Raw genomic sequence first — 24865 nt, 5'->3', positions numbered from 1 at the left:
TAGACCCTTCATCAGAGAGGGTGAAGGGTCTAGGCCCGAAACGTCAGCTTTTGCGCTCCTGAGATGCTGCTTGGCCTGCTGTGTTCATCCAGCTACAACACTTTATTATACAGTAAATTGCTGGATGGCATTGACTCAGTAATGGCTTTTAATTTGACCAGTAATACTCATTTTTTAAAAAATATTTTTGACTCTCCACGTTACTGCTGCACTGTGATAGTAGGAGGGTCTAGGCCCGAAACGTCCGTTTCTTGGTCCTCTGATGCTGCTTGGCCTGCTGTGTGCATCCAGCTCTACACCATGTTATCTCACTGCTGCAGTGTTTCTTCTTCCCCCAACAACATAACCACGTGTGTGTGTGTTAAACGCAGGATCTCAATGACGACACCTTCTGCAAAACACTTCATTCAACACTTGCACCACTGAGAAAACGGACAGTAACAAGCAAATCCCTATAACTGCAACGTTTACGTGAGAAAAAAGTGAGGGGGAAGGGTGAGGGTTAAATCAAGTATAATTGGAGGGGGCCAGAAATACTCAATATAAACAATGTGACGTTAGTATGGAATATTCAACTAATAAAGTCAATTTGGTAAAACCGTTTGCTAAATCCACAATAATGCAATCATGTTTTGCAATTTAAGAAAAACGTGATCCCTAAGTCAATAACAAAAATAACAAAATGGAAGAGAAATTTACTGGCAGACCCAGTTTCACCGAAAGCCGCGGAGAGCCGGAGTCTCAGTTCCAGCCCCTGGACCAGCTCTAACCCTATCGCAGGCCCTGCCCTCACTGTAAAGGGTTACAGCCCCGGGGCTCGGCCCGTCACTGTGAAAGGTTACAGCCCCTTATGGCTACAGGCTCTGAGCTGGAGAGATGGTTCTGGCCTTCAGGCTCCGTTCTTGCTGCTACGTACGGGCTCAATTTCTGGCAGCGCAGACGTTCAGCAGCTCCTCAATGAAGAGCCCTGGCAGCTGCTCGGAAAAAGGTAGATTCAGTGGCCGTGTCGCAGCTCCGGGTCCGGGAACAGAGCAGAGCGGAACAACCGGGACGGTGTGCGCCGGGGAAAGGAGGTGGGGAGGGGGTAATTGGAGCGGGGACTGTAACAGAATGAAAGAAGGAAATCAAGAAGATCCAGGTTTTGTAACAAAAATAACCAGCGCTCCCTTGCTGTGAGATTGATACTGGAAATATTGCATAAGTTTGCAATTTCGTAATAATGATAGAGTAATTGCTGCAGATTTCTCATTTCAAATTGTTTCATTTCAGTAGTTTATGCAGTGACATGTACTTTATAACCAGAAGTTTTTATGTTATTGTCTTTGTTACAATTGACAAGGATGTCTGTTTTCAGATTTTCTGCTCTTGGCCCTTAGCTCCAAGCTGGCCATTTCTACAGAACTGACAGAAAATCTGGAGGGGACCAGTGAAATAGAAAATAGGTCAGAGATAGTCGGAACTGCCGATGCTGGAGAATCTGAGATAACAAGGTGCAGAGCTGGATGAATACAGCAGGCCCAGGAGCAGGGAAGCTGATGTTTTGGGCCTCGACCCTTCTTCAGAAATGGGGGAGGGGGAGGAGGTTCTGAAGTAAATAGGGAGAGAGGGCGAGGCGGATAGAAGATGGATAGAGGAGAAGATAGGTGGACAGGAAACAGACAGGTCAAAGAAGCGGGGATGGAGCCAGTAAAGGTGCATGTAGGTGGGGAGGTAGGGAGGGGATAGGTCAGTCCAGGGAGGGCGCACAGGCCAAGGATGCGGGATGAGATTAGTAGGTAGGAAATGGGGGTGCGGTTTGAGGTGGGAGGAGGGGATAGGTGAGAGGAAGGACAGGTTGGGGAGGCAGGGACGAACTGGGCTGACTTTCGGACGCGGTAGGGGAGGGGAGATTTTGAATCTTGTGAAATCCACGTTGATACCATTGGGTTGCAGGGCTCCCAAGCGGAAAATGAGTTGCTGTGACTGCAACCTTTGGGGGGCATCGTTGTGGCACTGCAGGAGGCCCAGGATGGACATGTCATCTGCGGAATGGGATGGGGAGTTGAAATGGTTCGCGACTGGGAGGTGCAGTTGTTTAGTGTGAACCGTGTGTAGGTGTTCTGCAAAGTGGTCCCCAAGCCTTTCCCCGATGTAGAAAAGGTCACAACCGGAATAGCGGATGCAGTATACCACATTAGCAGATGTGCAGGTGGACATCTGCTTGATGTCAAAAGTTTTCTTGGGGTCTGGGATGCGGGTAAGGGGGGAGGAGCAGGGAAAGGTGCTGGGTGTGGTGGGGCTGGAGGGGAGTGTGGAGCGGACAAGGGAGTCGCGGAGAGAGTGGTCCCTCCGGAAAGCAGATAAGGGTGGGGAGGGAAAAATGTCTTTAGTGGTGGTGTCAGATTGCAGATGGCGGAAGTGTTGGAGGATGGTGCATTGGATCCGGAGGTTGGTGGGTGGTATGTGAGGACGAGGGGGATTCTGTTTTGGTTTTTACTGCAGGGATTGGGTGTGAGGGATGAGTTGCAGGAAATGTGAGAGACACGGTCAAGGGCATTCTCCACCACAGAGCGGGGGGATGTTGCGGTCCTTGAAAAACGAGAACATTTGAGATGATCATCCTGGGAGCAGATACGGCAGAGGCGAAGGAATTGGGAATAGGGGATGGCATTTTTTGCAGGAAGGTGGATGGGAGGAGGTGTATTCTAGGTAGCTGTGCGAGTCGGTGGGCTTGAAATGGATTTCGGATTCTAGGTGGTCAGATGAAGGTGATTTGGTCCTTAGAGCCTGCTCGCTCATTTATTATGGTCATGGTTAATCTTCCATCTCAATGTCCTTTTCCTGCTTTTATCCCCCTGTTCTATGATCCATTTAGCTCTAAGAATTATATATAATTTCTTCTTGAAATCATAATGTTTTGTCAACATCTGCTTTCTGTGGTAGTGAATTCCACTTCTCCTCATTACAGTTTGACATTATATATCCTGTATCCTCTGACCATGACCCCTGGTTCTGTCCTCCCCAGTTATCAGGGATGTCTTTACTGCATCTGTGCTGGACAGTTCTGAATTGTATAAGTTTCTGTGAGATCCCTCATTTACTCCAGTGAATACAATCCTAATTAATTTAACTTCTCCTGATACATCATTTCTATCATCTCAGGAATCAGTCTGGCAAACCTTCACTGCACTCCCTGTATAGCAGGAACATCCTTTCTCAGATAGGGAGGTCAAAATTGCTCACAATATTCCAAGTATGGGTCTCACCAAGGCCCTACACAATTGCAACAAGATGGCCCTGCTCCTTTACTCAAATCCTCTTACTATGAAGACCAACATACCATTTACCTTCTTCACCACCTACATGTTTTTTGTCAGTGACTGATATATGCAGACACCTGGGTCTCAATGCACTTTGCTCAATTTATAGCCACTCAGATGATAATTTGCCTTTCTGATTTTGCTACCAAAGTGGATAATATCACATGTATCCACATCAAACTGCATTTGCCCGCCCACTCACTCATCTATCCACTTCCCATTAAAATATCTCTGTAACCCCCTCACAGTTCACTCTCCCACCCAGTTTTGCGTTGTCTGCAAATTTGGAGATGTTACATTTAGTTTCCTTCTCTAAATCATTCCTAAATATTGTGAGTAGCTGGGTTCCTAACATTGATCTCTGCAGTACTGCATTGGTCACTGCCTGCCATTTGGAAAAAGATCCATTTATTCCCACTGTTTGTTTCCTGTTTACCAGCCTGTTTTCTAACCATGTCAGTCCACTAGCTAGAATCTTAAAAGATTTAATTTTGCATTCTAATCTGTTACATGGGATTTTGTTCAAAGCCTTCTGAAAGTCCAGATAAACCACATCCAGTGGCTTCCTCTGATCAACTCAACTATTTACATCCTTGAAAAATTCCAGTAGATTTGTCAAGCACGATTTCCTTTTTATAAATCCATGCTGACTCAGTTTGCTCCTGCCATAGTATTCCAACTGCTCTCATTTTAAATCTTTTATAGTGGACTTTAATATTTTACTCATTACTGATGTTGGGTTGACTGGTCTCTCTACATCTCTTTTTAAATAGTGGGGTTACGTTAGCTACCCTCCAATCTGTGGGAACTGTTCCAGAGTCTAAATCTTGGAAAATGACCACCAATGTACACATCCTTTCGCGGGTCATTTCCTTAAATACGGTAGGATGTAGATTATTAGGCTCTGGGGATTTGTCAACCTTCAATCCTGTCAATTTCCCCAATATATTGTCGTACTAATTATTAGGATCGGTGTAGCAGATTTAAAACAGAGATGAGGAGAAAATACTTCCCTCAAAGGGTTGTGAATCTGTGGAATTCAGTACCCCAAAGTGTGATGGATGCTGGGACATTGAGTAAATTTCAGGAGAATGTAGACATTTTTAATTAGTAATGGATTGAAGCGTCATACAGAGCAGGCAGGAAAGTGGAGTTGAGACTGAGGTGAAATCTGCCATTGATCATATCAAATGGCAGAATAGGCTTGAGGAGCTGAATTGCCGACTCCTGCTCCTAATTCATATTATATTCCCAAAAATTCCGTAATTCTGACTGTAAGGGGCATGCATTTGTTTGCACCAATCTTTCTTTTCACACACCTTAAAAAAAATGAGTTTTTATGTTCCCCACAAGCTTACTCTCCTTTGTTAAATTCTAAAACTGCTCCCATTCCTCAGTTGTTTTTTCTGTCTCCGTACTGTTTTTAACTGGAGATCAATTTTGAGGTATTCAGGATGAATCTGAGAACGTGTGTCATTTCCAAATTTCTTTTATTTTTTGTTTTTGGGACGTCTGCTCCTCAGAGTAAGGCGTTCTGAGTTAGCACAGAGGTGATGAATTTCTCATCTGAGGGTAGTGAATCTGAAATTCTTTACCATTGAGGTGTCAGTTTCGAGTCTCAGTTTGATGAATTTTAAATCATTTAAGGAATCAAGGACTATGGGGAAATAGCTGGGAAATGAAGATGAGGATTATCAGTTCAGCCATGATCTCACTGAATAGTGGTGCAGACGCGATGGGCTGAATGCCCTACTTCAGCTCCTATGACTTATTGTTGCTTGGGCTGGCACACCTGACCATCCACAGGCCAGCGTCCAGCCTGTGGACCATTCAGTTCTCTTCCATTATTTTGTTTGCACCTTTTTGTCACTGAAGGAGGAGGATGTGGTGTTTGCTGATTGGAGAGCATTTTTAAATTCAAGGAACTTGAACATCTCATCAACTTCGCTAACACCTTTCACTCCAACCTCAAGGTCACCTGGACCATCTCTGATACCTCTCTCTCCTTCCTGGATCTCTCTATTTCTATCTCTGGTGACCACGTTGAAACTGATATCTATTTCAACCATTATTTCAACTAACTGACTCCCACACCTATCTGGACTACACCTCCTCTCACTCACCTTCCTGCAAGAATATGATCCCTTACTCCCAAATCCTCCGTCTCCATTGCATCTGAACCGAAGATGGGGTGTTCCACTCCTGAAGATCCCAGATGTCTTCTTATTTCAAGGTCTGCAACTTCCTCTCTTCACTGGTTGGCTGCATCTCTTGCGTTTCCTGTACCTCTGCCCTCACATCCCCTCCCCGCAACAAAAACAAAGATAGAATCCCCCTTATCCTCACATATCACCCCACTAACCTGTATTCAAAATATCATTCTCTACTACTTCCGCCACCTGCAATCCGACCCCACAACCAAAAATATATTTCCCTCCACACCCCATCTGCCTTCCGTAGGGACCACTCTCTCTGTGACTCCCTCGTCCGCTCCAAATTCCCCACCACCCCGGCACCTTTCCCAGCAACCACAGGAAGTGCTACCCCTACACCTCCCCTCTCACCTCCATTCAAGGAACCAAAAACACCTCCCACATCAGATAGACGTTCACCTTCACATGTGTTAATGTGGTCTACTGTATCCGCTGTTCCCGATGTGGCTTCCTCTACATTGGTAAGACCAAGTGGAGGCTTGGAGACTGCTTTGTAGAGCACCTGTGCTCTGTTCGCAACAAACAACAACACCTCCCAGTTGCAAACCACTTTAACTCCCCCTCCCACTCCCTGGATGACATATCTGTCCTGGGCCTCCTCCAGTGTCACAAATGACAACATCCAGAAATATTCCACCTACAACGCAGTGGTCTCAATGTCGACTTTACCAGTTTCAAAATCTCCCCACATCCAGTCTCATCCCCCGCCTCGATGACCTGACACAACCTGTCCATCTTTTCTCCAACCTATCCGCTCCTCCCACCTCACTGACCAATCCCCACTACTGCCTACTTGCACTCACCGATCACCATCCCACCTACCTTCCCCAGCCCCACTCCTCCTCTCTATTTATTTCAGAGCGCCTTTCCGCCTTCCCCTAACCGAAACATCAGTTTTCCTGCTCCTCTGATGCTGTCTGATCTGCTATGTTCCTCCAGCTCCACACTGTTATCTCTGACTCCAGCATCGGCAGTTCTTACTATCTCTAATTTAATAATTTTTTTTGTTTTAAATTGATAGTTTGGCATTTGTTTTCTCAGGGATACGTCTTCTAACATTTGTAGTTTTACTTTGTCATCCTTGCTGTGCCATTTTGCTGTGGTGTAAAGAATGAAAAGGAATGAGGAGATTTCAGAACCATGTTATGCTCCTCTTGGTCAATGTGGGAGCTCAGGGACACGGCTGATGTCCCTGACTCCTTCACGTGCAGGAAGTGTGTCCAACTGCAGCTCTTGTTAGACCGCATGGAGCTGCGGATGGGCTCACGTTAGAGCATACGTGATGCTGAGGGGGTCGTGGATAGCATGTTTAGCGAATTGGTCATACTGCAGATTAGGATTGCTGAGGGAGAAAGGGAATGAGTGACCAAAAGGCAGAGAAGGAGTTGAAGGCAGTGCAAGTGTCCCCTGCGGTCATCTCCCTCCAAAACGGGTATACCGTTTTGGACACTGTTGGGGGAGATGGCTCACCAGGGGAAGGCAGCAGTAGCCAGGTTCATGGCACCGTGGCTGGCTCTGCCGTACGGAAGGGTGGGAAAAAGAGTGGAAGGGCGATAGTCACTGGGGATTCAATTCTAAGGGGAGTAGATAGGCGGTTCTGTGGTTGAAAATGAGACTTCTGAATGGTATGTTGCCTCCCAGGTGCACGGGTCAGGGATGTCTCCGATCGGCTGCAGAACATTCTGAAGGGGGAGGGCAAACAGCCAGTTGTCATGCTGCATACAGGCGTCAATGATATAGGTACAGAATGAGATAAGGTCCTACAAGCAGAATTTAGGGAGTTTGGAGCCAAGTTAAAAAGTAGGAACTCAAAGGTAGTAATCTAGGATTGCTATCAGTGCCATGTGCTATTCAGAGCAGAAATGAAAGAATAGCCAGGATGACTGCGTGGCTTGAGAGATAATGCAGGAGGGAGGTGTTCAGGTTTTTGGGACATTGGGACCGGTTCTGGGGAAGGTGGGATTATTACAAATTGGACGGTCTACACCTGGGCCAGACTGGAAACAATGTCCTTCGGGTGCTTTTGCTAACGCCATTGGGGAGGGTTTAAACTAATGTGGCAGGGAGATGGGAACCAAATATTGGACAGAAAGGAGGTAGTAACTAAATCCTGTAGGGAACTAGAAAATGAAGTCAGTGTGACTAAAGGGAAGAGTAGGCAGGGAGCAGATGATGAACACACAGGGACAGGTGGTTTGAGGTGCATTTGTTTTAATGCAAGAAGTATAGTAGATAAGGCAGATGAACCTAGGGCTTGGATCGGTACCTGGGAGTATGATGTTATTGCTATTACTGAAACTTGGTTGAGGGAAGGACATGACTGGCAATTAGATGTCCGAGGATATCGATGCTTCAGGCGGGATAGAAAGGGAGGTAAAAGGGGTGGAGGAGTTGCATTACTGGTCAAAGACGATATCACAGCTGTATTGGAGGAGGGCACTATGGAGGACTCGAGCAGTGAGGCAATATTTGCAGCACTCAGAAATAGGAAGGGTGCAGTAACAATGTTGGGGCTGTACTGCAGGCCTCCCAACAGCGAGCGTGAGATAGAGGTCCAAATATGTAAACAGATTATGGAAAGGTGAAGGAGCAACAGGGTGGTGTTGATGGGAGATTTTAATTTTCCCAACATTGACAGGGATTCGCTTAGTGTTAGGGGTCAAGACGGAGCAGAATTCGTAAGGAGCATCCAGGAGTGTTTTCTAGAGCAGTATGTATGTAGTCCAACTCGGGAAGGGGCCATACCGGACCTGGTGTTGGGGAATGAGTCTGGCCAGGTGGTTGAAATTACAGTAGGGGACTACTTTGGAAATAGTGACGACAATTCCGTAAATTTTAAAATACTCATAGACAAAGATGAGAGTGGTCCTAAAGGAAGAGTTCTAAACTGGGGGAAGGCCAACTATACCAAAATTCGGCAGGATCTGGGGAATGTAGATTGGGAGAACTGTTTGAAGGTAAATCCACATTTGATATGTGGAAAGCTTTTAAACAGAGGTTGATTAGTGTGCAGAGGAGACATGTTCATGTGAAAATGAGGGATAGTAATGGCAAGATCAGGGAACCATAGATGACAGGTGAAATTGTGAGACTAGCTAAGAGGAAAAACGAAGCATACATAAGGTTTAGGCGACTGAAGACAGATGAAGCTTTGGAAGAATATCGGGAATCCAGGGCAAATCTGAAACAAATTAAGAGGGCTAAAAGGGGACATGAGATATCTTTAGCAAATATGGTTAAGGAAAATCCCAAAGCCTTTTACTCATATATAAAGAGCAAGAGGGTGACTAGAGAAAGGATTGGCCCATTTAAGAACAAAGAAGGAAAATTATGCGTCGAGTCAGAAAATGGGTGACATTCTTAACAAGTACTTTGCATCGGTATTCACCAAGGAGAGGGACATGACAGATGTTTAGGTTAGGGATAGATGTTTGAATACTCTAGGTCAAGTTGACATAAGGAAGGAGGAAGTGTTGGGTATCCTAAAAGGCATTAGAGTGGACAAGTTCCCAGGTCCGGATGGGATCTATCCCAGGTTACTGAGGGAAGCGAGAGAGGAAATAGCCGGGGCCTTAACAGATATCTTTGCAGCATCCTTAAATGCGGCTGAGGTCCTGGAGGACTGGAGAATTGCTAATGTTGTTCCCTTGTTTAAGAAGGGTTGCAGGGATAATCCAGGTAATTATCGACCAGTGAGCCTGACGTCAGTGGGGGGAAGCTACTGGAGAAGATACTGAGGGATAGGATCTATTCCCATTTGGAAGAAAACGGGCTTATCAGTGATAGGCAACATGGTTTTGTGCAAGGAAGCTCATGTCTTACCAACTTAATAGAATTCTTTGAGGACGTGACAAAGTTGATTGAGGGAAAGGCTGTAGATGTCATATACATGGACTTCAGTAAGGCGTTTGAGAAGGTTCCCCGTAGCAGGCTGATGGAGAAAGTGAAGTCGCATGGGGCCCAGGGTGTACTAGCTCAATGGATAAGAACCTGGCGAGGCAACAGGAGACAGACAGTTGTAGTGGAAGGGGGTTTCTCACATTGGAGACCTGTGACCTGTTCCACAGGGATCTGTGCTGGGACCACTATTGTTTGTGATGTATGTAAATGATTTAGAGGAAGGTGTAGGTGGTCTGATTAGCAAGTTTACAGGTGACACTAAGATTGGTGGAGTAGCAGATAGTGAAGGGGACTGTCAGAGATTTCAGCAGAATCTAGATAGATTGGAGAGTTGGGCATGAAATGGCAGATGGAGTTCAATCTGGGCAAATGCGAGGTGATGCATTTTGGACGATCTAATTCAATTACAAACTATACAGTAAATGGAAAAGCCCTGGGGAAAATTAATGTACAGAGAGATCTGGGTGTTCAGGTCCATTGTTCCCTGAAGGTGGCAACGTGGGCCAATACAGTGGTCAAGAATGCATATACGTGCTTTCCTTCATCGGACGGGGTGTTGAGTACAAGAGTTGGCAGGTCATGTTGCAGTTCTATAAAACTTTGGTGTGGACACATTTGGAGTACTGTGTACAGTTCTGGTTGCCACATTACCAAAAGGATGTGGACACTTTGGAGAGGGTGCAGAGGAGGTTCACCAGGATGTTGCCCGGTATGGAGGGTGCTAGCTATGAAGAGAGGTTAAGTAGATTAGGATTATTTACATTAGAAAGACGAAGATTGAGGGAGGACCTGATTGAAGTCTATAAAATCATGAGGGGTATAGACAAGGTGGATAACAAGGAGCTTTTTCCCAGAATGGGGCACTCAATTACCTAGGGGTCATGAGTTGAAAGTGAGAGGAGGAAAGTTTATGGGAGATATGCGTGGAAAGTTCTTTACGCAGGGGGTGGTGGGTGCCTGGAACGCGTTGCCAACGGAGGTGGTAGACGCAGACACGATCGTATCTTTTAAGATGTATCTGGACAGGCACATGGATGGGCAGGGAGCAAAGGGATACAGACCCTCAGAAAATAGATGACAGGTTTAGACAGAGGATTTCGAACAGCGCAGGCTTGGAGGGCCGAAGGGCCTGTTGCTGTGCTGTGATTTTCTTTGTTCTTTGAAAGTTAATTCAGTAACACAGGCACAGTGTGATCCCTAAACCTGGAAAAGTTAGCTCCTTAGTTTACGGGATCAACCAAAGGTGAACATGTCTTCTGGAGTGTAGACAATGTAGGAAATTGGGAAATGTTTCAATGAATAAATTGTTTCCTCTAAAAATATTCCTTATTCATAACATCTATAATCAATCTCTTACAAAGCATTTCAAGTTTTGAAGTTTTTTTATTCATTCATGGAATGAGAGCATCACTGGCTATGGTAAGCATTCGTTGGCCATCTAGAGGCAGTTAAGAGTCAACCACATTGCTGTGAGTCTGTAGGCCAGACCAGATAAAGATGGTAGTTTCCTTCCCTAAAGGACAATAGTGGACCAGGTAGGTTTTCCCTGACAATTGACAATGACTCATAATCATCATTAGACTCTTAATTCCAGATTTTATTAAATTCACGTTCCACCAACTACCATGGCGAGATTCTAACCCAGTCCCCAGACAGTTACCTGAACTAACCGTCCAGTAGTATTACAAGACTTGCAAGAAAATACAAAATATGTTCCATAATGCGGTGTGAAGCTGGATGAACACAGCAGGCCAGTCAGCATCGGAGATGCATCTGATGCTGCTTGGCCTGCTGTGTTCATCCAGCTTCACACTGTGTTATCTCAGATTCTCCAGCATCGACAGTTCCTACTATCTCTGTAACAAAATATGTTCCACCTGACTTGATTAATATTTACCCAATACACTCTACATTGGGTATACAGCCCGAGAGCAGAAGTTATAGAAGATATAATTGATACAAAGTTATAGAGTCATACAGCAGGGAATCAGACCCTTTGGTCCAAACAGTCCATGTTGACCATAATTCCAAACTAGTCCCACCTTCCTCTGCTTGGCCCATATCCCTTCAAACATTTCTTAATCATGTACTTATCTAAGTGTCTTTTAAACATTGTAACTGTACCCGCATTCACCACTTCCTCTGGAAGTTCATTCCACATATGAGCCACTCTGTGTTTAGAAAAAAATTGGTCCTTGTGACTTTTTAAAAACCTTTCTCCTCTCACCTTAAAAAAAAGCCTTCTAGTCTTGGATGCAATGGCCTAGTGGTATTTTCACTGGACTGTTAATCCAGAGACCTGGATGACATTCGGGTTCCCAGGTTCGAATCCTACCATGGCAAATGGTGGAATTTGAATTCACTACACTATCTGGAATTAAGAATCTAACGATGACCATGAATCCATTGCCGATTGTTGGGAAAAACCCTCCTGGTTCACTAATGTCCTTTAAGGAAGGAAACTGCCACTCTTACCTGGTCTGGCCTACAAATGACTCCAGAACCAGCAATGTGGTTGATTCTGAACTGCCCTCTGGGCAATTAGGGATGGATAATAAATGCTGCTTCGCCAGTAATGTCCTCATCATGTTAATGAATAAAGTAAGACATCTGCCATTCACATTATCTATACTCCTCATGATTTTATAAGCTTCTATAATGTCACCCCTGAGCATCCTAGCTCCAGTGAAAAAAGTCCCAGTCTATCCAGACTCTCATTATATCTCAACCCTCTATCTATTACACAATGTGTTTTACTCTGAGGTGCCTCGATGTATTGTCAATACTCTTGATTAACACTATACTGCCTTTGTAATACACGAAGCCCAAGGGATTGCCCAGTTCCCAGCCCTCAGTGCATAATGACCAAAAGGTCCTTAGGCAGTGATCTTACCCCATTGTGCCTCAGCACCAGCTGCCCCAAGTTTTACCATGCCCCCCAGGGTCCAGTCCTGATGTGCCTGTCTGCCACAATCAGTCATGGGCTACTCTCTGCGCTGGAAGACCAGCACATTTTGGGCAGACCATAGAATGTCTTTCACCGAGTTGATAGTCCTCCAAGCACAGTTGATGTTTATCTTGATGTGTGTATCTGTAAACGTGATAGATTTGATCCAGTTAGTGACAGACAGCATGCACAGCTTTCAGGATTTTTTTAAGCTGAGACCTGCTGAAAATTGTTGTTGGTAAAATAACTCAAATTTCAGAATACCAACGATACCCGTAGTTTAGACAGTAATTGTTAGCAAACAATTTTTGTAATTATGCCACAGCTGAAAAGATTCAGGCAGGTGACCTACAGCTTGGAGGGGTGGTGAGTTCTAGGTTCTAGGGACTGGAGTGGCTAATTGTTCAGGGAGGCAATGCCACAGTCTGTTGGTCAGTCAGGACTACTAATAATAGAATTCTTAAAATCAAACTCAAGACAGCAGATTTGGATTAACACAGAGACTTTGGAGGAGGGCACAAGGTGGGACGCTGTTACAGAGATAGGGAGGATCGAGGCTGTGGAAGGATTTGAAAACAATGATAAATTTAAAATTGAGTGTGTGCTCAACTGCGAGTAAAAGTTGGAATGGGTAATGGTGTGAGTTGGGATAAAAACAAGAGAGTTTTGGATGAAAACTGGGTATGAGAGAATTGTTGTTGTGCAGGAGGAGGCCATTTAGTCCATCGTTTCTCTTCTGGCTCTCATGAATGGATGGATGTCATGTCATGCGCACTTGAAACCAATTTAATTCAGTCTAATTTAATTCAAATCTAGAGGCTTCTAGAAACTTATCCATTGATTTGGTTAAAACAAAGCTAATGAAAAATAAAACTGTATCAGAGATAATAGGAACAGCAGATACTGGAGAATCCTTGATGAAGGGTCTAGGCCTGAAGCATCAGCTTTCCTGCTCCCCCGATGCTGTATGGCCTGCTGTGTTCATCCAGCTCCACATCCCGTTACCGATAATGAAAAGTTAAAGTCCCGTCTCGTAACCGGCAGCTGATTGGCTAAGGTTTGGCCTGGTCCTCGGGGATTGGCTGGAGTTTTAAGCGGGCTTTTTGAGGCGGGAATCATTGTCTCTTTCTCCCGGATTCACTGCGCGCGCCTTCAGTTCCCGGAGAATCACCTCATACCCGTCCGCTCCCGGAGAGAATTCCACCCCCCCTCCCCCACAAGTATCAGCTCCCGGAGAATTTCCCCTCCCCGTAACCGTCAGCTCCCGGAGAACCCCCCCCGCCAAACCATAACTGTCAACTCCACCCGGAGTCTCTCACCGTCTCTGTCTCTCTCTCTCTCTCTCTCTCCCCCCGGGATCATGCCGTGCTCTGAAGCCTCTAGCCCCGCGGTATCTCCGGCCAAGCGGCCCCGGCAGGACGGGATCTTGCAGCCCCTGGAGGATGGGACCCTCCGGCTCCGTTTCGCGCGGCTCAGCGAGAATGCGCGGCCCCCGAGCCGGGGCTCGAAGCGGGCGGCCGGGTTCGACCTTTACAGGTAAGCGGCCCCCGCCCCATGTAAACCATTCCGTTCCTCTTTACCCTCCCCTCAACTGTTTGCCCCCCCCTTCCCCCTCACACCGCCCCGCCACCCGAAATCAATCAGAACCAACCCTAACCCCCAGCGCCCAGGGATGGGAATGTGATTATTGTTGAAGTGACCTGATACCTCTTGAATTCATTCACAGTGCTTACGATTATGTGATCTCTGCTCGGGATAAAGCTGTTGTGAAGACTGATATACAGATTGCAGTTCCTCCTGGATTCTATGGCAGAGTGGGTAAGTGGTAGGTCATTGCTGATCAGTACTGTAGCTGTTTGTCTGAAGTTCCCTGCAGCAACTTTGTAAGCAGTTCAGTAAAGGCTTAAATTATTTTGGTTGACTATTACACTAGTCACAATCACTGTGACAACTGATTTATTTTGGAGGGAAGGGTATATTGTTGTAAGTGCCTTGATAATTTGAAAGGTGACTGGCTGTAGACCTCAAATCCCATTACTCTGGGGCTCTGGATGAAATGCTAGTTGGCTTGCTGTGATGCTTTCCGGTCAGCTCATTCTTTGGCAGTTGAATTTACGGATTTTGTAGATCCTAGCCCAGCCCTACTTTGGCGGGTGAGCTCCAAATATGACCAAAGCATTCAGGTAGAGCCAAAGCTGCTTTGCTGCATCAGTCCAATCGAGTGTATCAGCAACATCAAAATCTTTGTCTTTAAGGGAAGTCTTAGCCATAATTCACCTTTTGTGTGTTGCAGTTTCTGAAAAGCTTCTCCAGTTTGTTCCAGCATAATTCTTAAATTTGATATGAACCAACTGTCTGGGGTCTTATTTCAGAAAATAAAAGGTACAAATGAAATAGTCACTATTTGAAAAAGACAGCTATATATAGATATGCAAAAAAGTGAAGAGCAAGGAAATGTGCAAACAGAAGCTGAACAGTTCTCTAGAGCTTTCCAGGAAGATAGGCGTAGGCTGTTGAGCAGAACAACATTGGCGGAATTCAGTAATTTGAGTGGAAGTGAGAGTTACAGGGTGTGTTTGTGTCTTAGTGTATCCTAAAGTTCTCATTGTGATTATCTTATCGCTTTCCGGATCATTATTTATTTAGATTAGATTCCCTACAGTGTGGAAACAGGCCCTTTGGCCCAACAAGTCCACACCGCCACTTGAAGCATCCCACTCAGACCCATCCCCATGTAACCCATACACCCCTGAACACTATGGGCAATTTAGCATGGCTGATCCACCTAGCCTGCACATCTTTGGACTGTGGGAGGAAACCGGAGCACCCATAGGAAACCCACGCAGACATGGGGAGAACGTGCAAACTCCACATAGCCAGTCACCCAAGGCTGGAATCGAACTCGGGTCCCTGGCGCTGTGAGGCTGCAGTGCAAACCACTGAGCCGTCGTGCCGCCCTTGAATTTGTGCAGAGACTCAGCAGTTGTATAAAACAAGGCAGTTCCAAAGATAATACAGGAGAATGGTGCAGACCAGGAGGGAGTAAAAGAATCCATTAGGTCATTGTCCTTGACATGGGGGAGTTTGGTCTTATTAGCTACATTTTTTTGACATTTCTTGAAGTTAAATCTTTTTAGTGTACTTTATGAATAATTAATTATTTCACCATTTTTATTACAAAGCGTGACAAATACTTGGTTGTATTGCATTTGTGTTAAAAGAATTGTTTATTAAATTTAGAAATATTAATTCTTTTTATTATAATTCCTTTACAGCTCCAAGATCTGGTTTGGCGGCAAAGCACTTCATCGATGTTGGAGGTAATGTATTTGTTGGAACATGTTGAAGCATTGTCTGCTCATGTGTAAGAATGATGCTTTCCAGCCTCATTTGAGCAGATAAGTATAGCCTGAGGAATGAATGGAGCATGAGAGCCTGACTTTGGGATCTTCAAAGTGGGTGATACTGGAGAATGGTGCTGTCTATTTTGGAAGTTTTGGGTTTTTCTGTAACTGTAAATGTGCATGCATCCATAAATATTATAGAAGTAGAATTAGGCCATTTAGCCAGTCTGCTCCACCATTCGATCATGACTGTTATGTTTCTCAATCCCATTGTCCTGCCTTCTCCCTGTAATCCCTGATATACTTACCAATCCAGAACCTATCTATCTTAACTGCACTCAATGACTGCCCTCTGTGGCAGCGTTCCACAGATTAAGGACACTCTGGATGAAGAAGCTCTTCCTCAAGCATAATGGTGAATAAAAGGCCAAAGGGCAGAGAGTTGGGAATTAGAGAACACTGTCCTACCACAAAGAGGAGTGTCTTCAAAGAATGGAAACTGGTTCTCTGACGAATGTGACCACTGAACCTCTAGTTGATGGCCTTGCATTGTCACTTCTAAGTGCATTATGAAATTTTTAGTCAACACTTTCTTAAAAGGGGACATAAAACCTGTAAAGTAGTCAGCCTGATGGTCCCTAACTGATCTTGTGGATTGAAATCACTTGCCTATGGCTGGGAACAAAAGGAACATTTCAGACTGATGTAAATCAGTGCCCTTTCTTGAAGCAATCTAAAATTTGTTTTTGAATAACCCATTAAAACTGAAGGTAAGACGATTGTGGTGGGATAGTGACTCAGTTGTTAGCACTCCTGCCTCATAGCATCAGAGACCGGGGTTTGATTCCAGACTTAGGTGACAATCTATGTTGAGTTTGCACTTTCTCCCTCTGTCTCCATGGGTTTCTCCAGGTGAGTCTGGATGGGATGCTCTTCATTGAGTCCACAACGACTGTATGGGCCAAATAGCCTGCTTCCATGCAGTCAGAATTGGATGATCTTGGTTCTAGAGGGTTCCTTTTTTCTGAGTCCTACTGAACTGAATAACCTCTCACTTTCATATTGTATTCCATCTCTCAATTCTTGATCCACGTGCCGAAGTCCTGCAATTTGCCCGCTTCTTCAACACTACCTGTCCTTCCACCTACTTTTGTGTCATCTGCAAACTTAGCAATAATGCCCTTAGTTCCTTTGTCCAGGTGGTTAATGTACAACATTAACCACCTCTGACTCAGTGATTTCTCAAATATCACTACTGATGTTTCCACAATCTCTTCAGCTATTTCCTTCAGATCCTTCGGGTGCAGTCCATCTGGTCCAGATGATTTATCCACCATCTGACCCTTCAGCTTCTGCAAAGTACCTCTCCACCTCCCCCACCCCCCAAAAATAATCGCGGATCCTAATCTAAGTGTCAATGAGCATGTACAACATGAAGTTGTGGTCCTAACACTGAACCTTGAGGAACTCTGCTACCATTCTGAGACCCCTGTCTGCCTTCTGCCAATCCTCTGTCCATATCATTACCTTGCCCCGAACAACATGGTCTCTCATTTTATTTAGCAGTCTCCTGTGCAGCAGTTTGTCAAATACCTTTTCAAATACAAATAAATCATATTCAGCGTCTTTGTCTAACTTGCTTGTTACCACCTTAAAGAATTTTAATAGATTTGTCACACATGATCTCCATGTACTCTGATCTCCTCTTTAGTGAACTCTTAAAATCTTGTTAATAACCGAGGTCGGGCTAACTAGCCACTACTTTTGTTTTCTGTCTCCCTCTCTTCCTAAATGGGAGTTAAATTAGCCATTTTCTAGCCCTCTGGGACCCCCTCTGACTCAGTGATTCCTTAAATATCACTACTGATGCTTCCACATTCTTTTCAGCTATTTCCTTCAGATCCTTCAGGTGCAGTCCATCTGGTCCAGATGATTTATCCACCATCTGACCCTTCAGCTTCTGCAGAGTACCTTCCCACCACCACCACCCCCCCAAAATTGCGGAACCTAATCTAAGTGTCAATGAGCAGGCTATGTGCAAATTGCAGCCATTCGACTTTCCTACCCATGCTGTATACCTATTACTGGCTAATTAATACCATGCTCTCACAACTACTGTTATTGAGTGCAAAACAATATCCCCACTGCACCTTGTAGCTTCTTAGTTCCACCCAACCAGATTCCACACATTGCTTTTCTGATTTGAGTACTGATCTCATCCCTTTATTAGCAGTCAAACACTTCCCTTTTCCTCTTGTCTGATTTTCCTAAGTGTTGAATATCTAGATCCCAGGCTTGGTCACCATGCAATCAAGTTTCTGTAATGCCAGTTAGATCCTATGCATTTACTGTTATTTGTGTTTTTCAATCGTGTGTATCGTGAGTGTACACATATTCAATTTGACTGCCTTAAATTTTGTCTCTCTGTCATCATTCAGCATTCAATACGTACTGGATCCTCAGTTTTGTTTCTCCTGTCTTCTAGACTCCTTAGCAGCTGTTAACTTTTCTATCTTTGACTACTCTATTTACCTTGCGTGAGTCTGTACAGTGTGGAGAAATCGAACCGGATCAGCTGATGTCAAAATTGTGGAAAGCTGCGCAAGGCAGCTGGCGGGGAGAGTGGGGCCCAGTGCATACCTGGCTATCGGATGCTGGGAGTAGATACTGCTGTGTGTGTTCTGGAAGCAGCAGGTGAAGATTGTCAGCAATAGCAATGGTGTTGTGGCTCCATTGGGCCTGGAGCGTGGACTTTTGTCATTCGGAGTTGGGTCCAATGTGGGAAGAACAAACGTTGATAAGCACTCAAGTCTGTTGAATTTTTAATTTCTTTTCTCTATTTTTTGAGTTTATATTAAAAAGGACTTTAATGTTAATTATTACCATTTCTATTTTTCTACTATACAGTGATGGTGTGTAATGCTTAACCTTTTTAACTTCGATACAAAGTCATAAAAAGGGAAGGTTTTTGTGCTTGATTATCTTTGTACCTAACATGGTAATGTATGTGGTGACATTGTACACTTTTCAGGATATTCCTGTACTTTTGTATTTGAGGACATGATAAAATCTCAGTCTAACCTAGTTTAAACTCCAATGGCAGCAAATCTCCCTGCAAGGATTTCAAGCCCGGTCCTGTTGACATGTAACCTATCTGAGTTGTACAGGTCCCACCCACATCCCCAGAACCAGTCCCAATGCTTCAGAAACCTCACATCCAACCTCTACACATTTTCTAGCTATGTGTTCAATAAATCAATCAATTTGCTTGTTTTTATCCCAATGTAGTATTGGGGGTAATCCAGAGAATGCTGTCCTCCTTTTTTAGTTTCCTTTGTAACTCCTCAGTCTGGTTTCTGAACCTCATCCCTGTTCCTACCTATTTCATTGGTTCCAAGGTAGACCGTGACTTGTGAAGGATGCCTTGCAGTCTCTCTGACATCCTTGTCACTGAAACCAGGGAGATGCATGCCATTGTGGAAGCATGTGTGTTTTATTCCCTGACTGGAATTTGCTAAAGAGGCTGTTTCTGAAGTTGAGAATAAGAGTGGAAAGCTGTCACAGAAAAGTCGGTGTGGATCATGATGGACCGGGTGGCTTGAATATACTCGAAGCAATTTGCCAAAGATGGGATTGAAATTCTTGAGCAGTTGAGCAACAAGGACATTCTCCAGGATTAACTTCGAATTTGAAGTCATACGAGTAACTGAAAACGGTTAGGGCATCAAGCATAGGTTGCTCGAGGAGAGGACAGCAAGGGCACAGATCATCAAGGACGTTTCCTGGGAAGATTGTGGAGCAATGAAGAGGTCAGAATGTCAATATTGGTGAACTAATGCAAATGCAATGGTTCACATTCGTGAAATAGAAGATATGTAAAGGGAAAACTAATATTTCCACACATTTATAGTGACCTGGAAGTGTTTGTATTCACTGCAAGCAATGGTGCTATAGTTACAATTCCTTGTCAAAAAAATACAGATTTTTTTCTGAACACAACCACTGGACAAATGTAGGGTCTTTGGCAAAAGAACTGGAGTAATGTTTAGTCACTGACCAGCAAAAAAAGCTATCCCAAATGTTCTGCCTAATTGATCAATGCAAACAGGTTCTGTAACTTTTAAAAGAAACTGGCTGAATACTTTGAAGTGTAAAAATCTGCAAAACTGAAGAAAGGAGAATTAGTTCGAATTAGACAGCTTTCAAATGTCTGAATGATGCTCATGTGCTAGACTATTCTCATTCTAAGCTATGTTTTTGGAGTGTTATTTTGCGGTAACCCTGTCACTAGCTTCTTTCTTGTATAAAAAGTGACTGATTCCACCAGATGATGGAGCTACGGTGCTTTAGAATTGTATTTTCTCTCAAATTACAATGTTGGTTTGGAATGTGCAATTTCCTGCCAACAGTTAAGACTTAAGCACATTGTTCCTTTATCGCTGGGTCAAAATCCTGGAACTGTAACAAACAGAATCATGCAAACATTTACATACAGACTGGTCATTCAAGTAAACTGTCTGCCAGCAAAAAAACCAACTTGGAATGATTGATATTATTGGCAGTGTCCATACCCTGAGATTTTTAAAAATTTATCGTATTTTTCCAGTCAACCTGTTCAGAGATGTTATTACACACCTCTGGAGCAAGTGAGATTTGAACCCAGGCCACACTGGTCCAGGGACACCATCTCTGCAATACAACACTTGAGATTATTTTCCATTTTGAGGTGTACGGTAGCCACCTGAGTGACGAGAGAATTATTCAATAAAATTAATTTGTATCCCCTAATTAGTAGAACAATTAAGTAAAATTCACAAACAGGTGGTTTAAGTTATGGCTGTCCTCCATCAAATCTCTATTTTCTTGCCTTGTTTCTTTAACCCCTAATGACCCTTGCCTAACAAAAATCCATCAACCTGATTTTTGAAAATTTTAGTGCCCAGCCTCCTCCTCATTGAGGGTATTCTAGACTTCAATTTTGTTTTATTTATGAAGGAACGTCCTTGCATCATTTTAACATGGTTTAACTGGTAAAGGGCTCGCCCAGAGAGAAAATAGCTTCTATGAAATGGAGAAGCTTCTAGAAACTATTAGAGACATAGTTAATAGCCACAGTGAAATGTGGATTAATTAACAAAAATCAACATAAATTTCTTAAGGAAAAATGTTTAACTTGAAGCTTTTTGAAGAGGTGGCAGAAGACTGAATCAAGGTAATGCTATTGATGCAATAACGGACTTTGAAAACAGGTTAGTAAACAAAGTTTGAGCTCATGAATTTTTTTTTAAAAAGAAACAACATGGGTACGAATTGGCTAAGCGACAGAAAACAGCAATGATAAATGATTTTTGGGCTAGAGGAGCACTTTTTTTTTATTAGAGATCCCCAGAGATTTGGTGTGAGAGCTGTTCTTGCTGATGTATGTCAGTGACTTGGATCATGGTAAACGGGGCATGATTTCAAAATTTGTGCATGGCATAAAACGGGAGCATTGTTAACTGAAGAGGGTAGTGTCGAATGTCAAGAAGAGACACTTCAGTGGAATGTGCAGATAGCTGGAAGATGAAGTTTGAAGGGGAGGAATCTGAGATAGGAAAGACATGCCAAGGCAATTTAAAATGCACCTATTTAAAGGTGGTACAGGAGCAGAGAGATCTGGGTGTATTTGTGAATAAGCCATTAAAGGCAATCAGAAAGATTGAGAGTGTGGTCTATAAACATCATAGTAGCTTTGTCTTTATTACTATGGGTGTAAAGTACATAACTTTGCTTATGTTGAATTTGTAGAAGATGCTAATTCGGTCTTTGCTGAAATGTCGCGTCTGGCCATAACTCTCCACCTCTGGCATTTGGGAGGGTGCAGAAAAGATTTATGATAATGGCTTTAGGAATGAAGAACCTGAGTTATGAAGATGGACTGGTGAATTTAGGACGGTTTGTTTTCTGTTGGAAGGGAATGCTGAAAGAAGATCTGATATTTAAAATTGAGAGGAGTCTGGATAGAGTAAATATGGGCAAAACTGTTCCCACTAATTTAAGTATTGAGACCAAGAAGGCACAGATTTAAAGTGATCAGGAATAGATACAAAAGCAATGAGGAAAATCTTTCCCATTCACAAGGAAATTGGACTTATAATTTAAAAGGAACAACGTGCATGGTTATTGGGGAGAAGACAAAAGATTGACGCTAAGGGAAATGTTCATATGGAGATCCATGCATACATTGATAGGCTGACTGGCCTCCTACACTATTCATTGCTTTTACTGCCCGTTAATCTTCCATATTCAAGGAAATGTAAGCCATCTTTGTGTAATTTCTGAAAATACTAGTAAACTGGGTCTGTTTCCTTGATAGATTGGGGGAAGAGGGAAAATGCAACAAAACCTGGCTGCCTTCATTCATCAGTTCCTAAAAGTAAGCATACAGGCGAAGGAGGCAAATGGTATGTTTGCCTTTGTATTGATGGCATTTGAGTACAAAAGCAGAGATGTTCTGCAACTATACATGGCCATGGTGAGACTATACCTCTGGGGTATTGTGTGTGGTTTTGGCCTCCTCTATTTGAGGATGGTCTGAATTGTGTACTCCACCTCCATTATATCCTTTACAGACCCAATTGAAGTACGCAAATTGCTTAAGCAGGTTTACAAAGTGGATACTGATGGGACTCTCTTCCAGACCATAGCGACCAGAACATGGGATCAAAGTTTTGGGCTAGGGGTTCAATCCCTGCTGTATCCCTGAACATCTCAAATTTGACCAAATGCTTACGTTTTTATACGAAAGGTGTGCCTTCAAAGTATTTAAAGAAGGCAAAAAATTGTCTCCTATGTATACGAATGATCTCACCTAGTGATCCCCACTTATAGCCTTTTTGTGTTTAAGGATCTTTCCTAAAAAAAAATTATTCCCTTTGTTTCTCAGCTGGTGTTATTGATGAGGATTACAGAGGAAATGTTGGTGTAGTTCTCTTCAACTTTGGAAACGAAGACTTCAAAGGTAAGTTTCACTCATTTCTGTTACCATGTAGAGCATGGCATACTTTATGAAGACTTTGGAAGCTTTTCTGTCGTTTCTCCATGCACAAAAATTATGAACGTAATATTGAAATGCAGGGGGCAATGCATTTATTCTGTGACCACAAATGGGGAGTTTCATTGAGACAGATTTTTAATACTTGCATGAAATGTGCTACCAGATTATTTGAAAAGGTTGATATGGGAAATGTAAAAGAAATTCTTCAAAATGTAGTTAGGTGTTTATTCTCACACTTATTTCATTTTATCTTGCCCTGTCAGCGTGCTGTCCAAGTTTCAGATTTCTCTAACCCATACAATATCGTTAACAATTATCATGATTGCTCTGAATTGTGACTCTCTGCAATTATCGGTTATGTAAATATATCTTAAGATGTGCAAAATTCCATTTGTCAAAATCCACAATGTTGTGAAACAAATAACAGATGAGATTCTGGCAGTTATTTTGAGAGCTGCCAGACTATTGTACTCTTGAGTTGCATTAAGCCATCAACTAGTGACTATTTCCACCTGTTTTTAAAAACGTGATTTGTTCCAGAGGGCCTGGTTGAATTATTTTTGGCAGTGCCTGGGATTAAATTGGAGATGTTTTCATCAACTGGCCATCAAGTATGAGTTATTGGGTGTGGGGTATTGGTGGCATGGGGTGAAATTGCTCTTGGAATCTGGATAGCTTTTTAGATTCTCCACATTTAGGCCTTGGGTGACAATCAGACAACATTCCTCAGCCAAGTTGCTTGTCAAATTTAAATTGCTGATACATGACGAATGGCTTCTTGGTACCAAAGGACTGTTGGCATTGCAAATTGATCTGGTGTGAGTCATTGCGTTTTTAAGAGGGGATTTGTGTTGAATGTCTTGCTAAGCGATGCTTGGAGTAGATTATCCAGTTGCTTTGAATATTACCAGAAACTAAGCAGATTGAGCTGCATTGCATATTTCATTGTCTAGCTACCACTCTTTAGATATCAATACTTGCATGAAATGTGCTACCACATTATTTGATAAGGTTGGTATGGAAAACATGAGAAAATGTAAAAGAAATCCTTCAAAATGTAGTTAGGTATTTATTCTCACACTTGTTATTTCATTTTATCTTGCCCTATCAGCGTGCTGTTCAAGTTTCAGATTTCTCTTGCTTGTTGTGAAGTAATAAAGTAGCAGTAATGGAATGAATATGATTTTGAGTTAGTGACAGTAACCCACTATCAAACTTTGACATTAAATAATGTTTTAAACAAAAGGAAAATATATGGTAAATATTTTTGACGGTGGAAATAATTTCTAATTGGACTTACTGCTCTTTCCTTAAAAGAAGATTCAAAAAGGTGGATTTTTAAAAAAACTTTTTGCATCCTGCAATAAATTTCCAGGTTTCATTGCATGAGGACTGTTAACAGTAGTTATGTTTTCTAATAAACAGGGGACAGCTTTGTAGTTGGTGATATACAGCTCACTGGGGTAAGCATTCTAAGACATCAGACAATGTTCAGATGGATTTGAACGATATAATGTGTTAAGTGGAAGGGAATGCAGGGGAACTAAATAGCTAGGACTACTTTTATTGAATTATTTTGGGCAAAAATCCTAATCATTTAACTTTTTTTTTCTTTTGAATTTATATTTTGGTAGTTAAGAAGGGCGACAGAATAGCTCAACTGATTTGTGAACGCATCTGCTATCCAGAACTTGAGGAGTTGAAGGTGACTTAATATACTAAACAAGCATTTCCTATTGTGGCTTCATTTTTTTTTTTTTGGCTAAAATTTAACCTTTTTCTCCCCCCCGCCCCGGCTTTTTTGTCTTTTTGCAGAGCCTGGATGAAACTGAACGCGGTGCAGGTGGTTTTGGCTCTACTGGTACAAACTGAACGTGATGTTCTGCCAAACCATTTCAGACACTGCCTAATGTCTCTTCGGAGAATGTTACAAGCTGTGGATTCTTCAGGAAACAGCAAATTGAGAAATGTATAGTGAGCTTCTTACATGCTTTGTGGGTAATTTCAAGATCCTGATCTCGATAGTGACTACTATTCTAGTTATGGACTCTAGCAGTAAATCAACTGCTCGAATCATTAGGTGTATTTCATTTTTTAATATATAACAATAAACCATTTTGACATTA

At 43.1% G+C, this 24865-nt stretch overlaps 1 protein-coding gene across 1 annotated transcript; it reads left to right on the top strand.

Annotated features, from left to right (window-relative positions):
• The first annotated feature begins 393 nt into the window (after positions 1-393).
• Positions 394-24865, top strand: LOC125446798 (deoxyuridine 5'-triphosphate nucleotidohydrolase-like). The gene is made up of 7 exons (XM_048520627.2): positions 394-988; positions 13736-13895; positions 14086-14177; positions 15635-15679; positions 22629-22703; positions 24374-24444; positions 24555-24865. The coding sequence occupies exons 1-7, from the start codon at positions 877-879 to the stop codon at positions 24609-24611; spliced, it is 612 nt and encodes a 203-aa protein (XP_048376584.1). The 5' UTR covers positions 394-876; the 3' UTR covers positions 24612-24865.

This window comes from Stegostoma tigrinum, chromosome 36 (genome assembly GCF_030684315.1).
Source record: "Stegostoma tigrinum isolate sSteTig4 chromosome 36, sSteTig4.hap1, whole genome shotgun sequence".
Taxonomy (NCBI): Eukaryota; Metazoa; Chordata; class Chondrichthyes; order Orectolobiformes; family Stegostomatidae; genus Stegostoma; species Stegostoma tigrinum.
The sequence above is the reverse complement of the archived record's forward strand: the minus strand, read 5'-3'. Positions and strand labels throughout refer to the sequence as shown.